Source organism: Mixophyes fleayi, chromosome 6 (genome assembly GCF_038048845.1).
Source record: "Mixophyes fleayi isolate aMixFle1 chromosome 6, aMixFle1.hap1, whole genome shotgun sequence".
Lineage (NCBI taxonomy): Eukaryota > Metazoa > Chordata > Amphibia > Anura > Limnodynastidae > Mixophyes > Mixophyes fleayi.
In genome coordinates, this window is record NC_134407.1 from 189,044,693 (window position 1) to 189,067,662 (window position 22,970).

A 22,970-nucleotide genomic window follows, 5' to 3' on the forward strand; every position below is an offset into this window, starting at 1 on the left:
AGGCAGGGTTAGAATGGACGTGGAGTGCAGGAACAATGGATTAAACTAAACAATACATTATTAAATGCAACAGAACCTTACGTTTCTGATATCTTAGTAAAAGCATAAAGAAGAAAAATACATTATAGTTCTCGAAAGAAGTGCCTATTGTTCTAAGAGGTAAAAAAAAAATGCTTATGATAACTATAGACATACCCAAGCAGATGGGGATAAAACAAGCATACAAAGCTAGTCTAAAAAAGACTAAACACACAATTAAATATACTGAAGTATAAATAGAAAAAAAAGACTCTACAGACAGTAGAAAAGTGTAACCAAATGTATTTTAGATACATTAAAGAAATCTGAAGGGGGTTGAAAAGAGAAAATGAAATAGCAGACTGGCAACATAACTCTGAATTAACTGTTAAATTTAAAGGGGTTATCTACACTAGAGGGGAAAGACACATCCTAATGTACTGTAGATGCAAGTATTTACTACAGAAGAGGTGTTATTTGAACTTGCAAAATGAAAAGTAGTTATATTAATGAGTCCAGATACTATCATAATCATCATCAGCTATTTATATAGCGCCACTAATTCTGCAGCGCTGTACAGAGAACTCAAATCAGTCCCTGCCCCACTGAAGCTTACAGTCTAAATTCTTTAACATACACACACACAAAGTGAGAGAGACTAGGGTCAATTTAATTGCAGCCAAATAACCTACCAATATGTTTTTGGAGTGTGGGAGGAAACCGGAGCACCCGGAGAAAACCCACGCGAACACAGTGAGAACATACAAACTCCTCACAGATAAGGCCATGGTCGGGAATCAAACTCATGACTCCAGTGCTGTGAGGCAGAAGTGCTAACCACTAATATCCAAGAGCATAAAAACGTACATGCCATTAACCAAATCTTTAACCAATCTTCACTGACGGTTAAAATTAGAGGTGAATGGCAAGTGTTCCACTACACAAAAGTCAATAGGATTAACTATGATAACTGTAAAACTATGAACATAATGAAATTAAGGGAATTGCAAAAAAATTTTTTTAAAAAAAATGTAATGTTGTTTTACTCTAAATAGTCAACAAGATCCAAAGACGTGTGTATTTGCTGCTGGAATATCATGTTAGTCAGAATGAAAATGCCTCTTTTTGACCTGTGTTCTGCAGTCCCTTTCTCCAAAAATACAAAAAGTTAAGAGAAGGGATGGGAGAGATACATAACAAATGTTATCAGGTAAAAACTGCAGTGCAATTTAACAGAAGAGATAAAGGAGATATGACAGAAACATTCAAATATATGAAAAGTATCAGCAGAGTTCAGCAAGGTGGTATTTCTAAACATAACATGATTTCTTCAAATCGTATATCCTATGTATATAAAACAGTTTGGGAATGTGAGAAATGTATAAAGCTGCATTCAAGCAGAGACATTGTATATTTTAAGCTGACATTTCTTCACTAATGTTCTTGCTAATTCTACAGTACTTACCATTTATTCACACGCCCTAGATGGGAGAAATCATCTTACTATTACCTTCTGTTAGTAAGTTGGGCAAAATAAAATAAACTAGGTAGATAAAATAAATAGATGTGCACGTCTTATTATTTTCTTATATTTGCCCTCTAAGTTTCGCTTGTGCTGCTTTCCAATACTGTTATTCTTGTAATGACCTCTTCCCCTATAATTTCCTCTGCCTAGTCACAGTAGGACAGGTTATTTTTATCTCCACTGAGACAAAGGAGACTGGAGCTATAAGTTACTGGTTCCTACTGGTTTATTTTTCTTGTAACTGGTGACCGTAGAGATGTGTCCTAGCTTATAATGGATAATTACGTGTAATAAAGGTGAGATGCGATCTCTCTACTGACAGTGTCTCACTTCACACACAATGTACTGCGCTCAATTGCCAAAAATGTGGATATACACTGATCAAATGTTATTGAATGATAGATGTAGGTGCATATAACTTGTACTATTGGTGAATATACATCAGAATACAATGAATTGAAGTGGTCAAGTGTATGACTCAATTTGAGAGAATGGTATAAGGAGGCTATATGAATATGAGACAATACCATTTGAAAATAAAATCAAATAAAAAGTGAAAATGATGAACAATATGAAAAGTAAAAACCAAGGGTTTAATCAGTGATTGGTCATACACATAGTGAACTAAAAAACATAGCTCTGTAACATCATGTGCCAAACAGATTAAAAATAATAAGATATATGTAAAATTATACCAATAAAAAAGTCAATCATAAAATCCAGCAGGGTTCCAGCGTGAACCCTTTCACAGGGAATCCCAATGAAATTGAAAATAAGCTTCCTATCCAAAACGTCACAATGAGATAAATCCGATAGATGGAGACAAACTTTTGGGGATCAGAGAGCCGGTCCTCACACTTTCAGATCACAAAATATATGTGGCAGGGTACCTGACCAAAGACATCAGGATCCAGGGACCGCGGTCCAGATGATATCCAAGCGGCAATTGTAACAGTGAAGCTCACAAACCATGTGGGTAATGAAACAGAACAGCGGGGAAGAACGGAGTGCGTTCCAGCGTGGAACGCAAAATCCGGATATCCTGTTGTGTCTAGCGGATGTGGGTGTGTCCAACGCGTTTCATCTGCTCTGCAGATTTCTTCAGGGAATGTAAGAAATCTGAGTATCTGAAATTCCTGAGTATTGCTGCCCTTGCCTAAATTGGGGTTGAGCGCAGCCCTTCTATTGTTTTCATCAGTGTCTCACTTCACCACCGGATGGGCCTGTATTGTTATTGCTATGACTTATTTCTAAGTGTGGTTTCTTTTTATTTTACAGCAGAAATCTGTCCCGGGGAACCCTGAGAAAGGAGCCACTAAGATAAGTGTGAGTGTCAAGGGCATCTATATTACCTGTCAAATGTGTGGGGCCAACACTTTCATACACAAAACAACTGTACATAATAATTAATTGTCTTCAAGCTTTGGCTACATATCTCTCTGAAACACATCGCTCATTTTACCTATTTTCAATGCAATACCAGATAGTCTCGTTTGTCCTTCTAGTTTCTCATGCCCACACTTGGAGCTGTGCCCTCAAGCGTCTTGAAGAACTAATGGGAGTCTAGCGAGCAGCGGAACATTAATCTGATTTACATTGCTTTCCTTTCCGGGCCGAGTGGGATTTATAATTCACAGAATGGCAAATACCAGGAGCTGATCAGTTTGGAAGGAAAGATAATTAACTGCAGATATATTGATATTGATCTTGCTCTGTTGGCGAGAGGAAGTTGCATTTGGCAGCAATGGGAGAGTTGGACAGAGATGCTGCCCCACTGTTGAAATACATAAATACATTTAGAATGGTAGCATATTAAATGGAGGTTTAAATAAAAAAATAACGGGTCTGATTCATTGAGGAAAGTAAAACAAACAAAGGAGTAACTTTGCACCTGGGCAAAACCATGTTGCATTGGAGGAGGAGGTAAATATAAAATGTTGGGATAGATTTAGAGTTGGGGTAGGGCATTTCCTAGATTCACTTTAATTTCAGTGTAAAAATAAAACTAAGTATTTCTGTGCTACACGAAAAAACAGCCTGTATTTAATTTATGTGCAAAATAAAAAACTAATTTGCACCCCTTGCATTGTAACATGGTTTGTCCAGGAGCAAATTTACTCCTTTTTGTGGTTTACTTTCCCTTTCCTTAATGAATCAGGCCCAACAACCAGAAATATTGGGGTTTTAAACTCAGTATTTTGTCATAATTTTTTTAACTCCTGCATGTCTGTGTATGACTGATTTGGTTTTTATCTGGTGAGTTGGCGCTTAGATAAGAATTGGTAAGAACTGTCTGTTCAACTGGCAAACCATAAGACAGAATGGGAGTTACTTACAAAATGCAAATATGAAAAAAGTCATAGGAAGCAATGATACATTTGCTTTTATTCTCTAAACTGTGCTGGTCGATAAAGGTTCATGTGCTAATGTATTACTGCACATTTGCATTTATTGGTAAATGACTTGTTTGGTTAGCCTTGCTTGCCTACATATAACGACTAGTAACATAAGTTTTGTGTGGACAGCACGGTGGCTTAGTGGTTAGCACTTCTGTCTTACAGCACTGGGGTCATGAGTTCAATTCCCGACCATGGCCTTATCTGTGAGGAGTTTGTATGTTCTCCCTATGTTTGAGTGGATTTCCTCCTAAACCATACTGGTAGGTTAATTGGCTGCTAACAAAATTGACGTGTGTATGTACTGTAAGCTCCAATGGGGCAGGGACTGTACAGCGCTGCGGAATTAGTGGCGCTATATAAATAAATGATGACAATACAGCTGAATTCACACCTGCAAATTCAGTGCCTTCTGCTGAACATTTACAAGCTAAAAATGTCCACTTGAAAACCAGCCTCTTCATTCATTTCAACTTTTTTTTAATTTACTGTGTGTTCAAGCATCATTTATGTCTTGAGAGTGAATGGACATTGTGACTGCCTCTAGTAAGTGACACATTTGTGTGTGTGGCATGTTCCCAGCTAGAAGCAGGCATTCAATCTGTCTATGTCTAGCCTTTTGTACTCCTTGCAGACACTATCATCTTGATATGCAGATCCATGTGCAGAAATTGGCTCAGTATGTAAGAAAATGACATATATGCAGAGAGGCACATTTTTTATGTTTGTAAAAGACCCTTAGATTTACTAAAGCCCCTAACAAGAAAAAGTGGTGATGTTGCCTATAGCAACTCATCAGATTCTAGCGATCATTTCTCTAGTACATTCTACAAAATGATGGCTAAAATCTGATAGGTTGCTATGGGTAGCACATCCAAGTTTTCATTTTAGAAGCTTTTGTAAATCTATCCCATAGTGACTGCCCAGTAGTCTGACTGCACAAGGCCACCACAAGATTGCTAGGATTATCATATTTTGGGAGACAAAATGAGGACACATTGTTTAGACCACATCTATTTAATCATGTAACATCCCTAAAGGGATTTGGTGCAAATATCACTTGCTACAGGGCACCAACTTCACTTTCCTTGAAGAAGGTTTAGTAAATCAACCCCTTGGTCTCATAGGACCATAGAATCTACATCTTCTATGTATGAAGTTCTCCCACATGCTTTCTGGCAAACAGTGGCATGATTATTATTATTATTATCCTTTATTTGTTAGGCGCCACAAGGTATCCGCAGAGCTGTACATAATACAAACAGTAAACCATACAGGGTGAAACAGTACAGAACAGTAAACACAAAGTACCAATGCTTCAGAAGCTCCGGGCAGACAAATGGAGTAAATACGGAGCAGAAGAATGGGTATGGAGACAGGAGGGGAGAGGGGCCCTGCTCATTCGAGCTTACATCCTAAAGGAGGGTGGAGGAAACAGGCACGAAAGGGAGGCAGTGATGCAAGGGGGAGAGAAAAGGAGACCAGGGGAGAGAGGGGAGAACGAGCGGAGGAGATGAGGGGTTTAGGTGGAAGGTTGGTAGGCTTTCAGAAACAGGTGAGTTTTGAGTGCTCGTTTGAAGGAGCACAGACTGGGAGCGAGACGGATGGAGCGAGGGAGGTCATTCCAGTGCAGGGGGGCAGCACGAGAGAAGTCTTGGATTCTGGAGTGGAAAGAGGTAATTAGAGTGGAGGAGAGGCAACGGTCATTTGCCGAGAGTAGGGAGTGGGCAGGAGTGTGGATGGTGAGGAGGTTAGAGATATAGGGGGCAGTAGACTGGGAGAGAGCTTTGTAGGTGGTGGTAAGGAGTTTAAAGAGGACTCTGTAGGGGAAAGTGAGCCAGTGTAAGGTATGGCAGAGAGGGGAGGCAGAGGAGGAGCGGCGTCAGAAAAAGATGAGTCTAGCATCCGCATTGAGTACAGAGCGGAGGGGGGCGAGATGGGAGAGGGGGAGGCCAGTGAGAAGGTTGCAGTAGTCAAGGCGGGAGATGATTATGGTTTTGGTGGCATCTTGTGAGAGGGAGGGTCGGATGTGGGTGATGTTGCGCAGTTGGAAGCGACAGGCTTGGTCAAGGGAGTAGACGTGGGGGGGCAAAAGATTTCATGTGAGGTTTTTTTTTTAAAAAAAATGTTTATTCCATCCTCCTGTAAAGCACAGATTTGTGAAGTACCTGGACATTATTGTCCCAAGGACAGCTTTTCCCATATTTGCCATAAGTCTGTCATTGTGCCATTTTCACATGTATGTTATATAATAGACTTTACTAAAAGGGATTTTAAGACTTTGAACATTACTACACTTCCCACGATTGCAGTTTTTTTGTTCTTTTAATGTTCTTTGATCTTCATGATGAAGCTCATGTTTGGAAATGAACCTCTTGCACAAAGTTGTTTTTATTTTGAAATCAATTTACTTTTAGTTGTATCCAATAGGAAATAATTATACGATTAACTGATTACTTCAGGGCTTCTTAAGCTGTATTAAGCAAATGGGGTTAAATACTTAAATCACAAAGCTTTTACAGACTCAACCCTTTTTATAGCCCCTGTATATGTACTAGCCTGAATACATACAGCCTTATTTGAAGCCTGACTTAAAAGTAATTTGTAAGAGCATAAGGGTATTTTGTATCAGGCCCTTCATATATAACCTGAACTGTATCCACTCTGTGTAGGTGGTGAAGGTATTTGGCAGTAACATCTCACACAAGCTCCGTCTGTCTCACGTGAAGATCTCCGACGAAGGGACCTACGAATGCCGAGTGTTGGACTACAGTGACGGGAAAGGACGGCAACACCGCGTCAAGGCCTTCCTGCGTGTGGAAGCAGAATCGGGCCGCCGCGGCACGGCCTCTCACCGTCAGCAGGATACCAGCACTCATCGCCACTTTCAAGTCAAAGAGCTGAAAAAACGAGCAGCAGCAGCAGCACCCTGTGAGCAATGCCAGGTCTAGACTGACTGTGGGAACCCCATGCCCCAACATGGATGTACAGAGGAGTGCATGAGAGGCTTCCACCCTTCTCCATCTGAAAATCGTCGTCATCTCTCAAGCTGGAGTAGTCGGTGGAGAATAATGACTTTATTTACAAAAACCCCATCATGTGATGACTTATCCCTTTTCTTGGTGAAGGGCATTGAAGGTGGTCTGACAGACTGTTATGTCTATGAACTAAGAGTGGTGCACCCTCTGCCATTGTTCACCTGTCATCGCCTGCTCAAGGGTCTTCTCTGCACCATACTCCACTTAAATGTCATTACTCAAGACTGATCTCACCCTGACCCTGAGCAGTATGGGTGCCTTGGAGGAGATGACAACACATAGGCAGTAGGTACCAGACAAATCCTCATCAGGAAGGCATTTCATTGACTAGAGCACTTTTCAGTGTAATATTTTAAAATATTCACCCACATCCTGTGATGGTCAACGTAGTAACACTATCTAACCAAGTCTGTTTCCCTTCTCTTTATTATCCCAGAAACTTAAAGATACCAATTATGGCATCGATGCTTTTATCCTCTATATGTGCTGCATAACATTCATTGATCTCTAATTTGTTGCCTTTTCATCAAAGAAAATATAGCTCGGCACAGCTAATTTTCCAGTGCTGAACACGTTCTACACACATTATATAAATCCCCCACACACACACAGTGATTTCTTTGATGTTTAAGTAACCATCATTACCTTTAGCTCACTTTGCTTTAACAGTGCCTGTTAGTGTAATTGTTCCATTTGTGCCTGGCTTCTTGCTTGTCATATCAGCCGCTTGTGTGAACACTGGAAGGCAAAGAGTGTCTACAGTGACAAACTACTGTACTTGCATTACAGGGGGAAATCTTTACCAGGTGTAGAGCAGAAGGCACCGCTGTTCCTGTTACACGTTGTAGGAAAGTTGGAGCACCACCGATTTCTGAGCTGGAAAGTTATTTATTTTTGTGCCCCAGAAGACCTGAAAACATTTTAATATTTGTAGTGAAAGAGGGAATGGAAACACAGATAAGCTTTAGACGGTCCTCCCTAGAACTCAGAATTCCGTAGCCCTAGTCTCAATTACCTTTAATATGTCGCGCTATGACGATGACACTGAAAGAACACAAGGGATAATTACTTACCCAACCAAGTATAAAAATTCACCTTTGCCTCAGAAACCTCTCCAAAACATGGCCTGTTGGTTGCATTTAAAGAGAGGGTTGGTAACATCTAATTTAAGCTAAAGATGCGTCACATGTGGGTCTGGGACCCAAATTGTTTTTGGGGATCCCATTTGTGAAATATCACATACTTTGTATTAAGAAACAGCTGTTTGTGCCACAATATTGACACTTTTGGTCTCGGCTATAACAAAACAAAAACGTTGTGTAATTGTTCCGACACACATTTTCAATTTATTGCTCATTATCCGCAAAATAATGTTATTTTTGGATGGTTATAGAAAATCAGCACTATTCTTTCTAGGGATCTTATAAATTTAAAGAGTTGCACTTAACTGGAGTTGAACCTCGACTCTGGTCCTTGAACCAATCTTCTCAGACAGTGCATGTTTGTGGACCTCCTCACATAACTGCAGGTGTAGTCCCTAATATCCTACCAAACTGATATAGTATCTGTTTACCCTCTAAGAAGATCCAGTAGTCATACGCTGTTTAGGAGGTGTGTGAACAGGTTTGAAAACCAGCACCCTGTACTATGACATTTATGTGCCAGTGTTTATCCAATGACTAGCTGATCCTCCTGGGGGTAAATGTATCAAGCTGAGAGTTTTTGGCAGGTTAGAAAAGGAGATGTTGCCTATAGCACCCAATCAGATTCTAGCTGTCATTTATTTAGTACATTCTACAAAATGACAGCTAGAATCTGCTTCGTTGCTATAGGCAACATCTCCACTTTTTCCAAACCCGCCAGAAAACGCTCAGCTTGATACATTTACCCGCTGGCCTCAGAGTGAGAATATATCATCATGCATCCCGTTATGGATAACTATTATGATTCCCAAGGAAAGGTTTCAACTGGTAAATTACTTTTGACAGTTGTAGGTGATTCGCCAAAGGGCTGCTGAGCAACATATTGTAGAGTTTTAGAAAAAAAATGCTGATAAAAAGAACGTGTGTCAATGTAAAATAAATTAGTGGCTGTCAAGAATTGCTAGACAGGTGTCATTTGCCATGTGTTTGCTGCTGTAACTGGCATCATGGATTTGGGTTACTAATTGTGTGCTTTAAATACTGCTTCCAGACCTGTATAGTGGTTCAGGTTACACACAGGGTAACGCTTCTTTATCGATGCCATACTGTTTAAATGTGACCGAGACAATTCTGTGTTGAGGAGGCGGTTATGTTCTCTGTTCCTGAGCAGCAAGTGCTGATGGTTTTAAACTATGGCTCCCTCCACAACACTTGATGTCTCTCTGGATGTAAATAAACTTTGATTGTTTGCCCAAGAACCAGTAGTTGAATCTGTTTTGTATTAGCCATGAACACAAGCAGTAGCTGTGCAAAGAAGATTCACTGTAACAGTGCTACATTTTATTATATTTGAAAAGTGCTTGACATATTTAAAAAAAATATAGAAGAAAGTTACTAAGTACAACAGTCTTGCCCAGTTAGGAACTGCAACATACCAGCTTTTGGAGGAGACTCAATATGTAAGTGATGGGTGCAGGGTTTTTAAGGGGATGAAAATGGAATGGACTCTTAATTTACAAACACAAATTGATTTCATCATCAGATACATGCTGTTACAATGACTAAACAAAATTATATTCCCCCCCCAACAAGCCACATTCTTGCAGTTCCTTATTAGGTCATATTTTTGTTTTGATTATACACTTTACATCAGCGCAGTTCATTTTGACAATGGTTTGCTTGAATGGAGCATCCGGAGTTAGTTGTTGATTACCAGCTACCTGGTGCTTGGGGAATGCATAGCTCCTAAATAAAGCAAGATCTTTGCACTCAATGCAGTGTATACTTCAATGCTGTGCTTCTCTAATGGGGAGAAAATTCCTGCTCAAGATGCACCTTCAGAAACATCTGCATCTTTAGGAATGAGGCACAGAAAGGGTTGAGGTTGTGGAATCCAGATCACCTGCCTGCAGGTGGAAGCACAGGTGTGGGGAGGCAGCACAGAATCCTGATGAGGGCTCAGTAAAGAGGGTGAACGCTACACAACACACTGGTCATGGCTACGGGTCAAGGTCTTTGCAGCTTTTGTAGTAGGCTGCACACATTGTGTGTGTATTCATCATAGGTCCTGCCAGTCCAAGTGAGGGGTACGAGAGAGGAGTGGGGGGCTTCTGGTGGGCTTTGCCACTCACATAGATACAACCAAACGATATCTGGGTCCAGTTGTGATAGACTGAGGAACGTTCTGCAGGGAGAGATAAGAAGCGGCAGAGGGGTTACTGGGTGGACAGTGTGTAAGAAGGAAGAATAGCTGGACAGGTAAGGGAACATGTATGCAAGATGGGATAGGACAGTTCCAGCTACATTTCCAGAGAATGGTTGTACATGTTTGCAGAGGAACCATTAAGGTAAGAGTGAGGTGGGCAACCATGTACCAAGAAGCACTGATTAATAGCACAGAAACAGGCAGAGCTGTAGAGCCATTTATCCAACTTGCATTCAGTTGTATTGGCTTTATTAGATTACACAGTATGTATACCTTCTATTATAAGTAGGCATTATACCAGTTCCCATAATTACTTACTATGCTATCTAGTCTGATCTTCTAAATATACCCCTTATGCCATCTCACACACAAAAAAATTTGTGATGAAAAAAGGTATCCAACCACATTGTACTTTTTAAGATATTATTTTAAATTGGCTCATCGATGAGTGTCTACAGTTTAATCATACCTTCCACTTAAAAACTAGGGGCCTGAATCATTAAGGATCTTAACTTGAGAAACTTCTTATTTCAGTCTCCTGGACAAAACCATGTTACAATACAAGGGGTGCAAATTAGTATTCTGTTTTGCACATAAGTTAAATACTGTCTGTTTTTTCATGTAGCACACAAATACTTGATAGCTTATTTGTACACTGAAATTTAAAGCTGATATTTGTGTGCTACATGAAAAAACAGGCAGTATTTAACTTATGTGCAAAACAGAATACTAATTTGTACCCCTTGCATTGTAACATGGTTTTGTCCAGGAGACTGAAATAAGAAATTTCTCAAGTTAAGATCCTTAATGAATCAGGACCTAGAACATGAATGTCACATCACTACAGAAGCAAGGTAAGATATCGCTTGAGCTTAAAGCATGGTTTGACTGGCCAGGCTGTAGTAAGACAATTGAATCTATGCATTGGTTGGATCCCATTAGCTGCACTGTGTTCTCATGAAGATTTTTCTATACCTGCACTACAACAAACACACAACAGAATGTCAGTTACATCAGTGGTTCCCTCATGTACAACATAACAGTCCAGGTTTTAAGGATATCCAAGTTTGAGCACAGGCTGCTGAATCAAAAAGACTAAGGGCTAGATTTACTAAGCTGCGGGTTTGAAAAAGTGGGGATGTTGCCTATAGCAACCAATCAGATTCTAGCTTTCATTTATTTAGTACCTTCTACAAAATGATTGCTAGAATCTGATTGGTTGCTATAGGCAACATCCCCACGGTTTCAAACCCGCAGCTTAGTAAATCTAGCCCTAAGTCACAAATTAGGAGTTCTAAGTCACATTAGTTAGTTATGTAACACGCTCTGGGGCACCAGATCTGTAAACGTGCGAACGCTGCAACAACACTTGGTTTTAATATCTGTATGGGAAGGGCATGAAGTGGTCTTACCAGACACACATAATATATATGTATATACATACACACACACACATAATATATATGTATATACATACACACACCCCTATGGCTGCAAGTTTCTCTCACTATAGCTACCCTGCATGTGTGTGAATAGAATAAGGTCGTCAGATCTGCATTTGTGAGGGGATAAAACAGTGCAAGTGTGAAAGTGCAGATGATCTTGTGTCTCGCACCTGATTGAAGCCTCTTGGAGTGGTTTTGGCTGCCGTACGCTTAGGTAGAGCATGCAGGAATCAATGACCTCCAACAAATCACTGTCACCTATAGGAACAACACAATGTCTAATTAGCACAGACAAGTATAACATCCTGTACATATATTCCACTCCAGCCACATGAAGTTCATCTAGTCCCAGTGTCACACACAACATTCTCAGACAGGTCAGGTAGTCCCGAAACCAATTCCTCATATAGCTCATGTAACCCCAATTTCCATACGATTGTCACATGTCATAGTCCTAAAGTCACACATATACCACGTCCTCATGTATCTCACATAATTAATAGTTTCATATATGAGATATTCCACATAATGCTCATGTATTTCCAATAAACCTACACTCAGACCATGAAGATTCCATCATGAATCTGCAGTTTAACATACACATTCCGGGATAAAATGTAGCTCAACATTTACAACTGATCATCCATGGTTGAATTCCGGTCAACTCGGTCATTAGATCATTGCACTGGTCTAGCACCATTTCTGGGTTGCCTGTATTTTGCTTACATATCTCAATTTGTCTTATGCACAACATAGTATACCAGTGGTTTCAGATCAGACATCTAAGTACGAGTTAAGAACTTGGCATACATCTAAAAAAAAAAAAAAAGGATTTTTACTATTGCCAATCCCTCCACCCTCAATTATAATAAATTACTTTTTCTGATTTGTTTAGCTGGCGATCCAGCTCTGATCAAGTCTTCAAGCTGAATCTTAAGACTAGAACGTACTATCAAATAAAGTGTGTTACAATGAGCTGTATGGAATCCAAGGTGTTCAGACTTCCGAAGTCTTTGAACAAGGAGACCAGCGGGTCCCTGGCCCGAGTACATATAAATTGAAAAAAAAATTGTTTGACCATTAAGGGAGTGGGGAAATAATTTTTTTTTTAATCAATTAACTTACTTAAATACAAAAACTGGTAAGATCTAACATTAGTAATTGCAGATATATATGTAAAAGCCTTGAAAACTGATCAAAATGTATGATTTTCTCAATAAATCTTTATTGTAATCTACACACCAATGTATAAACCCATATAAGAAAATAGCAAGGGGGCTGTCATGAAAAATAAAAAGGATAGTAGCTAACATTTTGCTAAATAACCCTATTGCATACTTCGGACTCGCTATAAAACTAACCTCGGTTTAGCGATAGGGACTCAACCTAACGTATGGTACATAGAGTTTTAGGTTGTATGGTTTACAAGGACTGTATTCAAGCTCTAAGTTGTACACTCAGTGACTCACCCAATGCCATATCCACACAGAGTGTCCGCAAGCCTTCCAATATGGCTTTCTGCAGTTTGAAGCCCAGCGTGTGGCAGTACACAGGCCCTGCATGACAGCTCACGACAGCTTGAGAGCGTAGAGACGCCAGAAAGGCAGGAAAAGCATCTTTACACACGCGCTGCCGGAGGAAATCTTTGCAAGAAGCAGCAAGAGTCACAAGCACCTGGAAGAGGAGACTGCTTGTAAAAACTGGACATGAGAGAGGGAGAGAAGTGAAAGACGCCCAGTTTGACAGGCAACAATTACATGTCACCTGACCATAAAATAATTCCAAAATGTGCAATGGTGAAGCAGGACAGCAGATGCTCAGAGATCAATCATAAGAGAAGTTTATATACCTGAAAGGCTCTTAGAAGAACCAGTGGTTCATCCTGTAACAGTCTTTTCACCAAACATGGCCAGATTTTATGAGCAAGTGGATAGAGCACATCTTCCTGAGAATGTAGCGGTAGTAACGAGAGACAGAGAGTGTCTAGTGCCTGCAGGAAAAGACAGACAAGTAGTAGTAACATACACAGATATACTTTTTTGTTTCTTATCTATTGCAAATATCATGTGCCCCATAGTCCAATAAGAATGTGCCAATGTCAACCGTGCCATGGTAAAAAAAAGGAATTGCCGGAATTGTCTCCAAGTCCCGATGTGACGTACCTGTATTCTAATATGCGGGTCGCTGTGTGACAGGAAGTGCGAACATTTTTCAGCCACCTCTTTGGAGATTTTAACATGGGTGGGCAATTGTGGCTTCTGATCATCAAGAGCACCATTTGGTATAGGCAACTCATCTAAACAGTAGAAAAAGGGATCATACATGTACTACACATGCTAATAGAAATGATATATACTTAAAGAAAACTTTATTCCTGGTCCTATTTTTAACACAATATAGATTGTTGAGCTCTCCTCTTAGCATAAAACATGTGCTCCATTATGTAATTAAGCTGAGCACCCATTCTACAAGTTTATCATTGTAATGTAACCACACAGTACAGGCAGCCATTGTGGCCTGAACCAATATTCATAAGAGGGGCTCCTATCAAAGCACTAAGAACTAGTGACGTATGAATCATTTCATGGAGGCAGCCATTTTGATCAAATATTTCACAACAGCCAGTAGGAATAAGTGACATTTATGAGACAGCCATGTTGTGGTCTGAACCAATATTAATGAGAATTCAGACTATCTATTCACTAGGACACAATGACATCACCAAGGCACTACTTGAACGCAATCGTTTTTGCGCTGAACCAATATTAATGTGTTACTAGTTTCAGTTGAATACATAGGTTTGATATACTTTAGAGCACTCGCTATATATCTAACTTTGCATTATATCTCAGATATTATAGCTCTGCAAAACCAACTCAGATTTCATAGACAAAAGCCTAAGGGTCTCTGTACAGAATATGTTTCCATATGAATGCTTTATTTGTCCTTTAAAAAATTTAATAAATAAAAAAAGATAAATTGGAATTGTTTCCCTATAAATAAGAAAATGAAATGTGAATCTGTGGAAGAGTATCACTCTGTCATTATTGATCCATTCTGCTATACCGTGAAATCAGCAAATTACCAATACGCCAATAAAAGAGTAGCCACCTGCAACCTCTTCTTCTTGGACCTCTCCTCTTGCTACATGATGTTGCTCTATATGCTCCTGCAGAAACTCCTTTATCTCCTGTACTATGCTCCCATCATTCAACTTGCACTGGCTGGAGGCCTCGGTTAATGAATCCGTGATAATATTCGGTGAAGGAAACCACGTTCCTGTAGACAAGACGATGAGGTTAGGCTAACAAAAGCATCATGTTATATGGAGGAACAGATTTATCTGAAAATATATCATTTACATGTCACGTGCAATACAAATCACCATGATAAGAAGATATGGCTGTTTATGTTAGACACAAGGCCTTTCGTGGCATACTTGCTCTCAATAAAGGTAAGCAGTATGGGGAGTTTTATATAATAATGTACAAAGTGTTACCTGGAGCGTTAAGAAGGTGTTCTAAAGATAAAATTTAATTGTAACAACTTGGATGTGAAAATGATTGTTGCCCCCTCTAGTCTGATCAGGCCACCTTCCTCTCCCATAGCTTCTGCACCCAACATGTTGCCTCCCCCTCCTCTGGTCCCTGCACCCAATGGGCGGCTTTCCCCTCCACTGGTCCTTAAATCCAGTGGGCTGCCTTGCCCTTGGCTACTACTTGAACCCAAACATGCTACCTCCATCTCTACCAATTCCCTCAACCAACATGCCGCATCTCCATCTTCTGGCCCCTACACCCATGGGGCTGCCTTCCCTCTTTCCAGCCTCAAGTAGCCCATACCACTGCCCTACCAAAATTCCATCATAATCAACAAAGAGAAATTATTATAAATACAATACACAGCAAGTGACAATTTATTATGCATGCTGTGGCTTAGGAACATAAAACAAACCCTGTAGACACAGGGAAAAGACAATTATAAGGAGTGACAGTGCAGAGGGTTGAGGAGATATAATATTGGCCACACAGACAGTGGGGGTGGGAACCAGAGGGGGAAAAGTCAGCAAATTGACAGGGTGGGACCAGAGGAATAGACACATGAAACCATTTACGTTCAGCCAAACTTTCACATACAAATTGTTAATCTTGCCAGATCTATATTAATAAAAAAATGTTACTAATCATATTCTCTTATATGTGTTAATATAAACGAGAAATTATTTGGATAGAATCCAGTGTGTTTTCACAATTTAGATGCAGGAACTCCTCCTGTTTTACAAGGTAACTAGATCTTCGTTTTAACTTAAGAGTTTCCCTGAAAAAAATACCATCAGAACACTCAATAGATGCAACTTGTCAATGTATTATTAGCCCTTTAAAATAACTTATATGAAAAAAAAAAAAAATGCAGAGCCGAGACTCCCATAGTAAGCATACTATCCAGACCAAAAACATATTGTAAGTTTGGCTGATTAACATGTTCCTAATACCTGTCCTAACTGATAATGAAGCAGCATTAGATTTACCTAGCTTTGTGACAAGAGAGTTCAGCACAGGGAAGAGGATCTTGGCACCTTCATTCTGTGACTGGTCCAATGCTGGAAGTAGGTCCTGAACAAGTTCATACAGTAGAGGCAGGAGACTGGGTCCACAATTCTCTAACATAGCATGTAATACGTGCGCAGCACCTCCATGTCGTCGTCGAAGGCGGCGTAGACCGACAGAGACTTCACTTGCCAAATAATCCGAATTGACTTCAATCAGCTGGCTGATATCTTTGTATCCACAGGCTTGGCTGACATTTCCCAACGTCACCTTTGCTGCCCCACTAACCATTAAGGAAGGATCCCCAGCTTTCTCAAGCAGAGGGTACAGAGCAGATATAAGAAGTGGGCGGAAGTTAGTGCCAAGAGCCTTGGCAAAGCAGGAAATGCCTTCAAGCTGCAGACAAAGCTTCCAAGCATTCGCACACATGTCACTAATCGCTGGCTTAGCCTGGCACTCAATATGGAGTAAGGACAACTGATCTATTACTTCATCACTGTCCTGACAAGTATGAAGATGCCAATTGATAGGGTCTGTGTACTCTTCAAAGAGTGGACGCACAGCTTCCAAAAGTTCACCGACATGGAGTGCCTGAACATCCCCATTGAGTACTTCAACTTCAATCCCAGCTGCCCCTAGTACTAATTGGTTCAACACCAGCACAGCAGGTAGTCTTTGTGCCCGGTATAGTCCCAAAAAGTGGTCTGTCAGCAAGTAGAAATCTCCATAATACCCCAAAAGCCTACAGATGCTTTGAATATGGGAAAGAATACGTGTGTCCCTGAAAAAGCGAAAAGTTTTCTGTGGAGCTCCAGTGTGTTCGATGTCCTGCTGCTTGAGACTGGTAACAGAAGAGGAAAGTCTTTCTTCCACAACTTTGACTGAGCAAAAATCTAACTCTAGTGTCTGCAAGAGTGCAGCAGAAAGGCGTTGAAGGTGAGCAGAAGAGTGCAGAGTGAATGCAAGCCTGGGACCAAGCAATTGAAGATAGCCTAGAAGAAGTGCTAAAGTGTGAAGCTTGCCTTGGTCGTCCTGAGAGCTCAGTAGCCTTGGAAGAGTTACAGTCAGCGAATGGAGGCTTTCCGATAGCACATCCCCTAGTGTCCTTGAAGCTGGGCCTTCCTTAGCCACCTCCAACAGAGCCTCACATCCCCTGGCCTTCACCTCAGGTCTATCATCACTCATATGTCCTACCAATATATGTAGAAGATTCCCCACTGAATCTCCAAGAGAATTCCAGCAACGAGTAAGCAAGAGATAAGCTAAGTCAACAAGCGCCATTCGCACTCTCCAGTGTGGGTCAGAAATGCAACGCTCTGAGATTTTTCCTAGATGAACAAATAGACGACTAGCAGAGTTTTTCACCCAAGTCCTGTCTCTGTGCACTAGAAGCTCTGCTACACGTCCAGACAATCCAGGGTATACAGGTTTCTTTTCGGCCACTTGTACCAGACTCTCATCAGACATCACTATGCTAACTGCCTCAGCCCACAACCTGATTGCAGCAGTCGTTACCCTGTATCCTTGCTTGGGGTCTCCACAAATAACCCTTGTTATGACTGTACAGAGTCCAGGTAGAAAGGAAGCAAAGAGATCACCCAGAGAATTGGTTTGCTTGAGTTTTGGCAGTAGCAATCTCTCCAAACAGTTCAAAGATTCAAGTCTGATCTCCCGTGATTTCTCTAGTTCTGCAAGCCTTAGCAGAAGAGTGATGGTGAATCCCAACTCAGGAAGCATGGATGGTTTGTACAAGGCTAGTAGTACATCTGCACCAGATGATCGGAGAAGAGATTGTAGAGTTAAGACTACTGCCAATTTCAGCTCCTCTGGCACTGGCTGAAGAGGATCAGGGGGAAGACAACTGCAAAGCTCACTAAACATCTCCTGTAAGGAGACTGGGCTCTTCAAGTGCGTGAGAGATAGAAGATAGGAAATGCATTCCAAAACAGCTTGCACTAATCCAGGATTTTTTGGGCTAGGTGTTTTAAGGGTGAACCGCAGAGGGAACAGGACATAATCCAGAAGGGCTTGAAGAGCAGAGACATCTGTAGAAGAAATCTGTGTTCGCAGGTTTTTCACATTCTGCACTGTCTGCTCCATTGTCAGCTGCACACAAAATGGACGCAGAACCTCAAAGGCGCCATGGGGATAACTCTTGGATGCCATTGTTTCCAGTTTGTGTCCGATGGCCTCAGAAAATGAAGAACAAAATAATTACCTACATTGATTAGAACATATATGATTATATGCAGTACAATAAGTACATTAATATGTCACAGCAAAATAAATACTTTGAGTAGTACCTACAAATATCCAAAAGTCTTACGTTTATAGCTAATTATATGTATATCAATCTTTCCCTTCCCTTACTCTATTGACAGTGTTATAAGCAAATAGAAACAAATGGACAGACTTAGCAGACATTCTGGTAGTTTTAAAATTAAAATAGCATCTGCTTCTGTGACTCTGGCTATAGATAGAGTAAGTTATAGTAAACTACATTCTTATATGTTTCAACACCCTGCCAACCGGACAATGTTTTAATAAGTGGAGATGATGGGTATGATAGGTGTGTAGACAGCCTTAAATGTAAAAACACCCCAACTTGTATGTGTATACAAGCACATTACCTAAGCTGTACTCCAGCCTTAGACTGCCAGTGGGTCACCAGCTGCTCCACATACTGAAACTTGTATTTCCACAAGTAGCCTTATCCTGCTCTAACCCATGTTGTCACGTACATTTACAGCTATGTACCAATCATACGAGTTTTCTCCTATAAATGTCTAATTAGCCCCACGCCCAAGACTCTATTCTATATAGAACGTTGAGATACATGAACATTCCAAATGCTCAGGAAACCACTTCAGCACGCTGACTCTCACCTTAGCCCATAGTGCAACAGATAGGGCGGTTTCACATGTCGGAAGTGACGCCATCAAATACGCGCCGCGGTCTCAGTAGTCAAGGTAACGCGTCCTTTCGTCTCGGGACACGTGACTCGCTTCAGGGTGAGAGGTCAGGTGGCCATCTTGTGCTGGGCCCGGGGCCCCCACGGAGAGACATGGCGTCATTCACCGAGCCGGCCCTGGAGAAAAAACTGTCCGAGTTGAGCAACTCCCAGCAGAGCGTCCAGACGTTGTCCTTGTGGCTGATCCATCACCGGAAGCACGCAGCCACCATCGTGGGTGTCTGGCAGCGGGAGCTCCGAAGAGGTATCTGCCCATATTGTGCATGTATTGGGGGCTATTATATATCGCTCAGTGTGGGTGTGTAGTGCACAGCGCCGTGCACACAAGCCGGGGACCAGCGTGGTATAACTAGGCCGGACAGCTTTATAGCAGCAGCTCCCGCATGGAGAACAGGTGGCCCAGCCTGTGACTCGTGTATACTCCCATTCAGAGGGATGTGGTGGCAACCTAGAGCAAGGAAATCCAAGTCACAGTCACTCCTCTATTGGAGGGAACTGAGCATAGCGGCCTATATCCGTTTATAGTTTACATCTTAATTCATTCAATTTACTTTGTGTACAGTGCAACTTCTAGAACGCCAGCATGGAACGCGGGCAGAGGTGACAATGGAATTACATAGCTTTGATCACCTCATGTGCAGAGATGATATGCGCTGGAACATTAGTTAGACAGGTTGCTGTAATAAAGGGGGGAAGCACTGTGCACATGCTGTATCCTTCTGATATCGGTTTATAAACAAGCAAGGTGGGGTTTAGACGTAGTATTAACATATTCACAGAAAATATTTGGGACACAGGGAAAATAATGCAAATTATTTTTTGTAGTATTGTGACATGTCGCCAATTAAAGTTGGATTATTTAAAATATTTAGTCAGATTAAAATTTGATGAAGTATATACCACACACTTTAAATAAGAATTCAAATCTGATGTTCCCAGTATTGAGAAATATATAAATTAGCAAAGAGTTCTGTTAAATAATATTGGTGAAACAATGTATTCCAGGCGCAATATGATTGCTTCCACATATGCAGTAAATTGTACCAGATGTTATACAGAGAATATTTGAACGACTGCAAGGCTAGTGCATTGAAACAAATATAGATGAACCCCCTACGCTGTACCAGAGTTTATTTAGACCCAGGTCCGTAGTCTTTTTTTCAGCTATCAGAAAATCAGCCCCGAACTGCTGTGTTAAGGTGAATACCAGACAGCTTGAAAAGTATAAAACTTGCTCAGCGCTAGTAAAAGTTTTAGGATGCAAGGTAGGGGCCATTTAGAATCCAACACCTTTAACTCCACATGACAGCAGTGACTGATCTGAAGTCTGAATCTTTTTTGGCTCATTACCAGCGGGTTAGCAGCTTACCCCAGTAATAAGACTATTGTATATTTTATATGAGATGACCTCAGTAAAATAAAGGTACTACCAAATATTAGGGGTGATTTGCTCAAAATATGTTAATCAATTAACTTTTTTTCTATTTTACATGACAACTTGACCAGAAGGGTATAGTTCCTCTAAAGTATATTGATAGCTAACTTTTCACTGACAGAACAAACAAAGCCTATATGTTGATATATGTGTAAAGAGATTGTTCATATGTCTATGCTGGATTTTTGTTAACAAAATTTGTTTATTTTTAAGTGTGTCTTATAAAATCTAATAGAGCTTTTGGTTTTTGATTCATATTAATTTGCTTTAAGAGCACTAAAAGCTACATTTTCAAATTACGGTTTATTAGTAAAATCTACTATATGCGTTGCTAGAAATTGTAGATTAACAAGACGCAGGAGACTCATAAATTGTCTACCCCTGATCAATTGTTATTGGAAAACATATAATATTCAAAAATCGGATTGATCTCCATAAAATATAATGGTACCCCTTTGTACACCTGTGCATATGCTATTTTCATCTCTCCAGCTAATCTCTTGTAACAATATGTATTTGTCATCCAATTATGGTTATTAATCTTTACTTTTGTTGATCAATGTCTTTTATTGTCCATGGAACCATCCTGTTTTTATTTATAGAACGTTAATAATATTTTATTTCTCTATATCACATGAAATTGGAATCTTATATTAGTGACAAATTCATCACCCATTTGCTTTGCTGGCTAATCTGATATTGCAGTACCATGTGACTGCTCAGGCTTGACTATTTGAGTCAAACCTATTCCTTTAAATATTTATCTGCATTAAAGGATCCCAATAATTTGTATTGTCGGGGGGTTATGAATAGGAATCTGATCCATTTTGACATACAAGCCTTCAGTAATGTCAATGCCAGTTAATTGGAGGAAAAATACAGTTTATGCTGAAGTATTATTTATTTTTCTTAAAAAGACCTATTCCATATTTCTGTATGTTATATGCCGAAAGTAAGACTCCTACCTCAAATACCTCAATCAGGTTATATTTGTGTTTGTGCTGTTTGCTTCAATATTAGATAATTCCCTTTCCCATCATCAGCACTTTCATTTTGAATGGCCTTTTCACAGTTTAGGACAGTGTTCACTGAGTGCTCCTCATTAAAATTTGGATACATCACTTACTCATATTCAGTTTTACATATTTGTCTGAAAAATATATAATAGAATTATTGATCTAGTCAGTTATAGTAAAGGATAAGTTCACTTGTTTGTTTTATTTTGTTTTAAAAAAAACTTAAATAATTATACCACACTAATGATACCTGTACCTGATGTGTTTTTGAAATCACCTGGTGCATAAACATTTTTTTGTATTTCAAAACTTTTGGAAATGAGAGAGAGTATGAAAGTGGGGCTGTATGTGATCCTTGTACAGAGAGAAGAGTGTGCAGTTACAGGTACTGTTAAACACACTCTGCTACAGTGTACATAATCCATGTATAATGTTAGTCAAGGACCTGTACTTGCAAAAACTACCCATATACACTCTGGGCCTTATTCAGCTCTGGGCATCTCTGAGGTATGTGATCTTTAGCTGTGTCACTTACACCAGCTACAAGGCAGATGTAAGTGCCGATTGATAGGGATGACGGACATGTATGCATGCTAGAACGTGTTTGCAAGTAAGACAAATTGCAAACATGCATTTTATGTACAGTAGGCATTAAGAACATCCTGATATATATGTAGCTTATTTCACGTAAAAAAAAAAATACATAATGTATTTATATTAATGATGATAGTATTAAGAGCTGGTAATGTATTTAATTTTTTCCCCCATGCATTCTGATGGGACTTTATATTGTACATATGCATTGTGCGTTCCTTGATGAATCAGACCCTTTATGTACGAGCCAGGTACCTATCTATACACTGTGCTGCAGCAATATGAACCCACAGAATTCTGCTGTAGTGGAGAGGACAATGATTTTTGTATATACTGTGCATTCTACTGCACATTCTGTTCTGTTGCCACTGTTTGGTTACAATTGTGAATAAAATAGTATCCAACAGCCATCGAATTTCTACTTCAAAACTATGTTCAAATTATATTTCCAGGTGCACTACTGGAGAGTGTGTGTGTGCCCTACAAAGCCATGGAGCACTGCTTGGGGGGTGGGGGTCTTTGTTGTACAGAGTAAAGGTTTATCGATGGTGGATGAGGTGGTATGGCCAGGGTCCACGGAAGGTGGTTAAGAGAGCGGAGTTGGCGTAGGCTGTTGCTGGTATGACCTGTGATAAGA

At 40.2% G+C, this 22,970-nt stretch overlaps 3 protein-coding genes across 7 annotated transcripts in view; 2 read left to right on the forward strand and 1 right to left on the reverse strand.

Annotated features, from left to right (window-relative positions):
• VSTM2L (V-set and transmembrane domain containing 2 like) overlaps positions 1–9,378 on the forward strand; it is a 49,239-nt gene extending 39,861 nt beyond the window's left edge. The window contains exons 3-4 of one of the 2 annotated variants that reach the window (XM_075177650.1): positions 2,825–2,869; positions 6,612–9,378. In XM_075177650.1, the coding sequence (XP_075033751.1) occupies positions 2,825–2,869; positions 6,612–6,890 (324 nt within the window). In that variant the 3' untranslated portion in view covers positions 6,891–9,378. Of the gene's footprint in view, positions 1–2,821; positions 2,870–6,611 lie in introns of both variants that reach the window. The other variant, XM_075177649.1, reaches the window with a different exon arrangement.
• A 67-nt stretch (positions 9,379–9,445) lies between these two features.
• Positions 9,446–19,399, reverse strand: TTI1 (TELO2 interacting protein 1). 4 transcript variants are annotated; one of them, XM_075177644.1, is made up of 8 exons: positions 19,203–19,399; positions 16,299–18,507; positions 14,882–15,049; positions 13,933–14,066; positions 13,620–13,760; positions 13,240–13,444; positions 11,941–12,028; positions 9,446–10,304 (listed from the first exon to the last, which is right to left on the reverse strand). In XM_075177644.1, the coding sequence occupies exons 1-8, from the start codon at positions 19,254–19,256 to the stop codon at positions 10,127–10,129; spliced, it is 3,177 nt and encodes a 1,058-aa protein (XP_075033745.1). In that variant the 5' UTR covers positions 19,257–19,399; the 3' UTR covers positions 9,446–10,126. The 4 variants fall into 4 exon arrangements, with proteins under 4 accessions (XP_075033745.1, XP_075033746.1, XP_075033747.1 ...); XM_075177645.1 differs by having other exon boundaries at positions 16,299–18,535; XM_075177646.1 differs by lacking the exon at positions 19,203–19,399 and adding an exon at positions 18,948–19,196.
• RPRD1B (regulation of nuclear pre-mRNA domain containing 1B) overlaps positions 19,302–22,970 on the forward strand; it is a 38,163-nt gene continuing 34,494 nt past the window's right edge. The window contains exon 1 of the mRNA XM_075177648.1: positions 19,302–19,532. Coding sequence (XP_075033749.1) covers positions 19,382–19,532 — 151 coding nt within the window. The 5' untranslated portion in view covers positions 19,302–19,381. The remainder of the gene's footprint in view (positions 19,533–22,970) is intronic.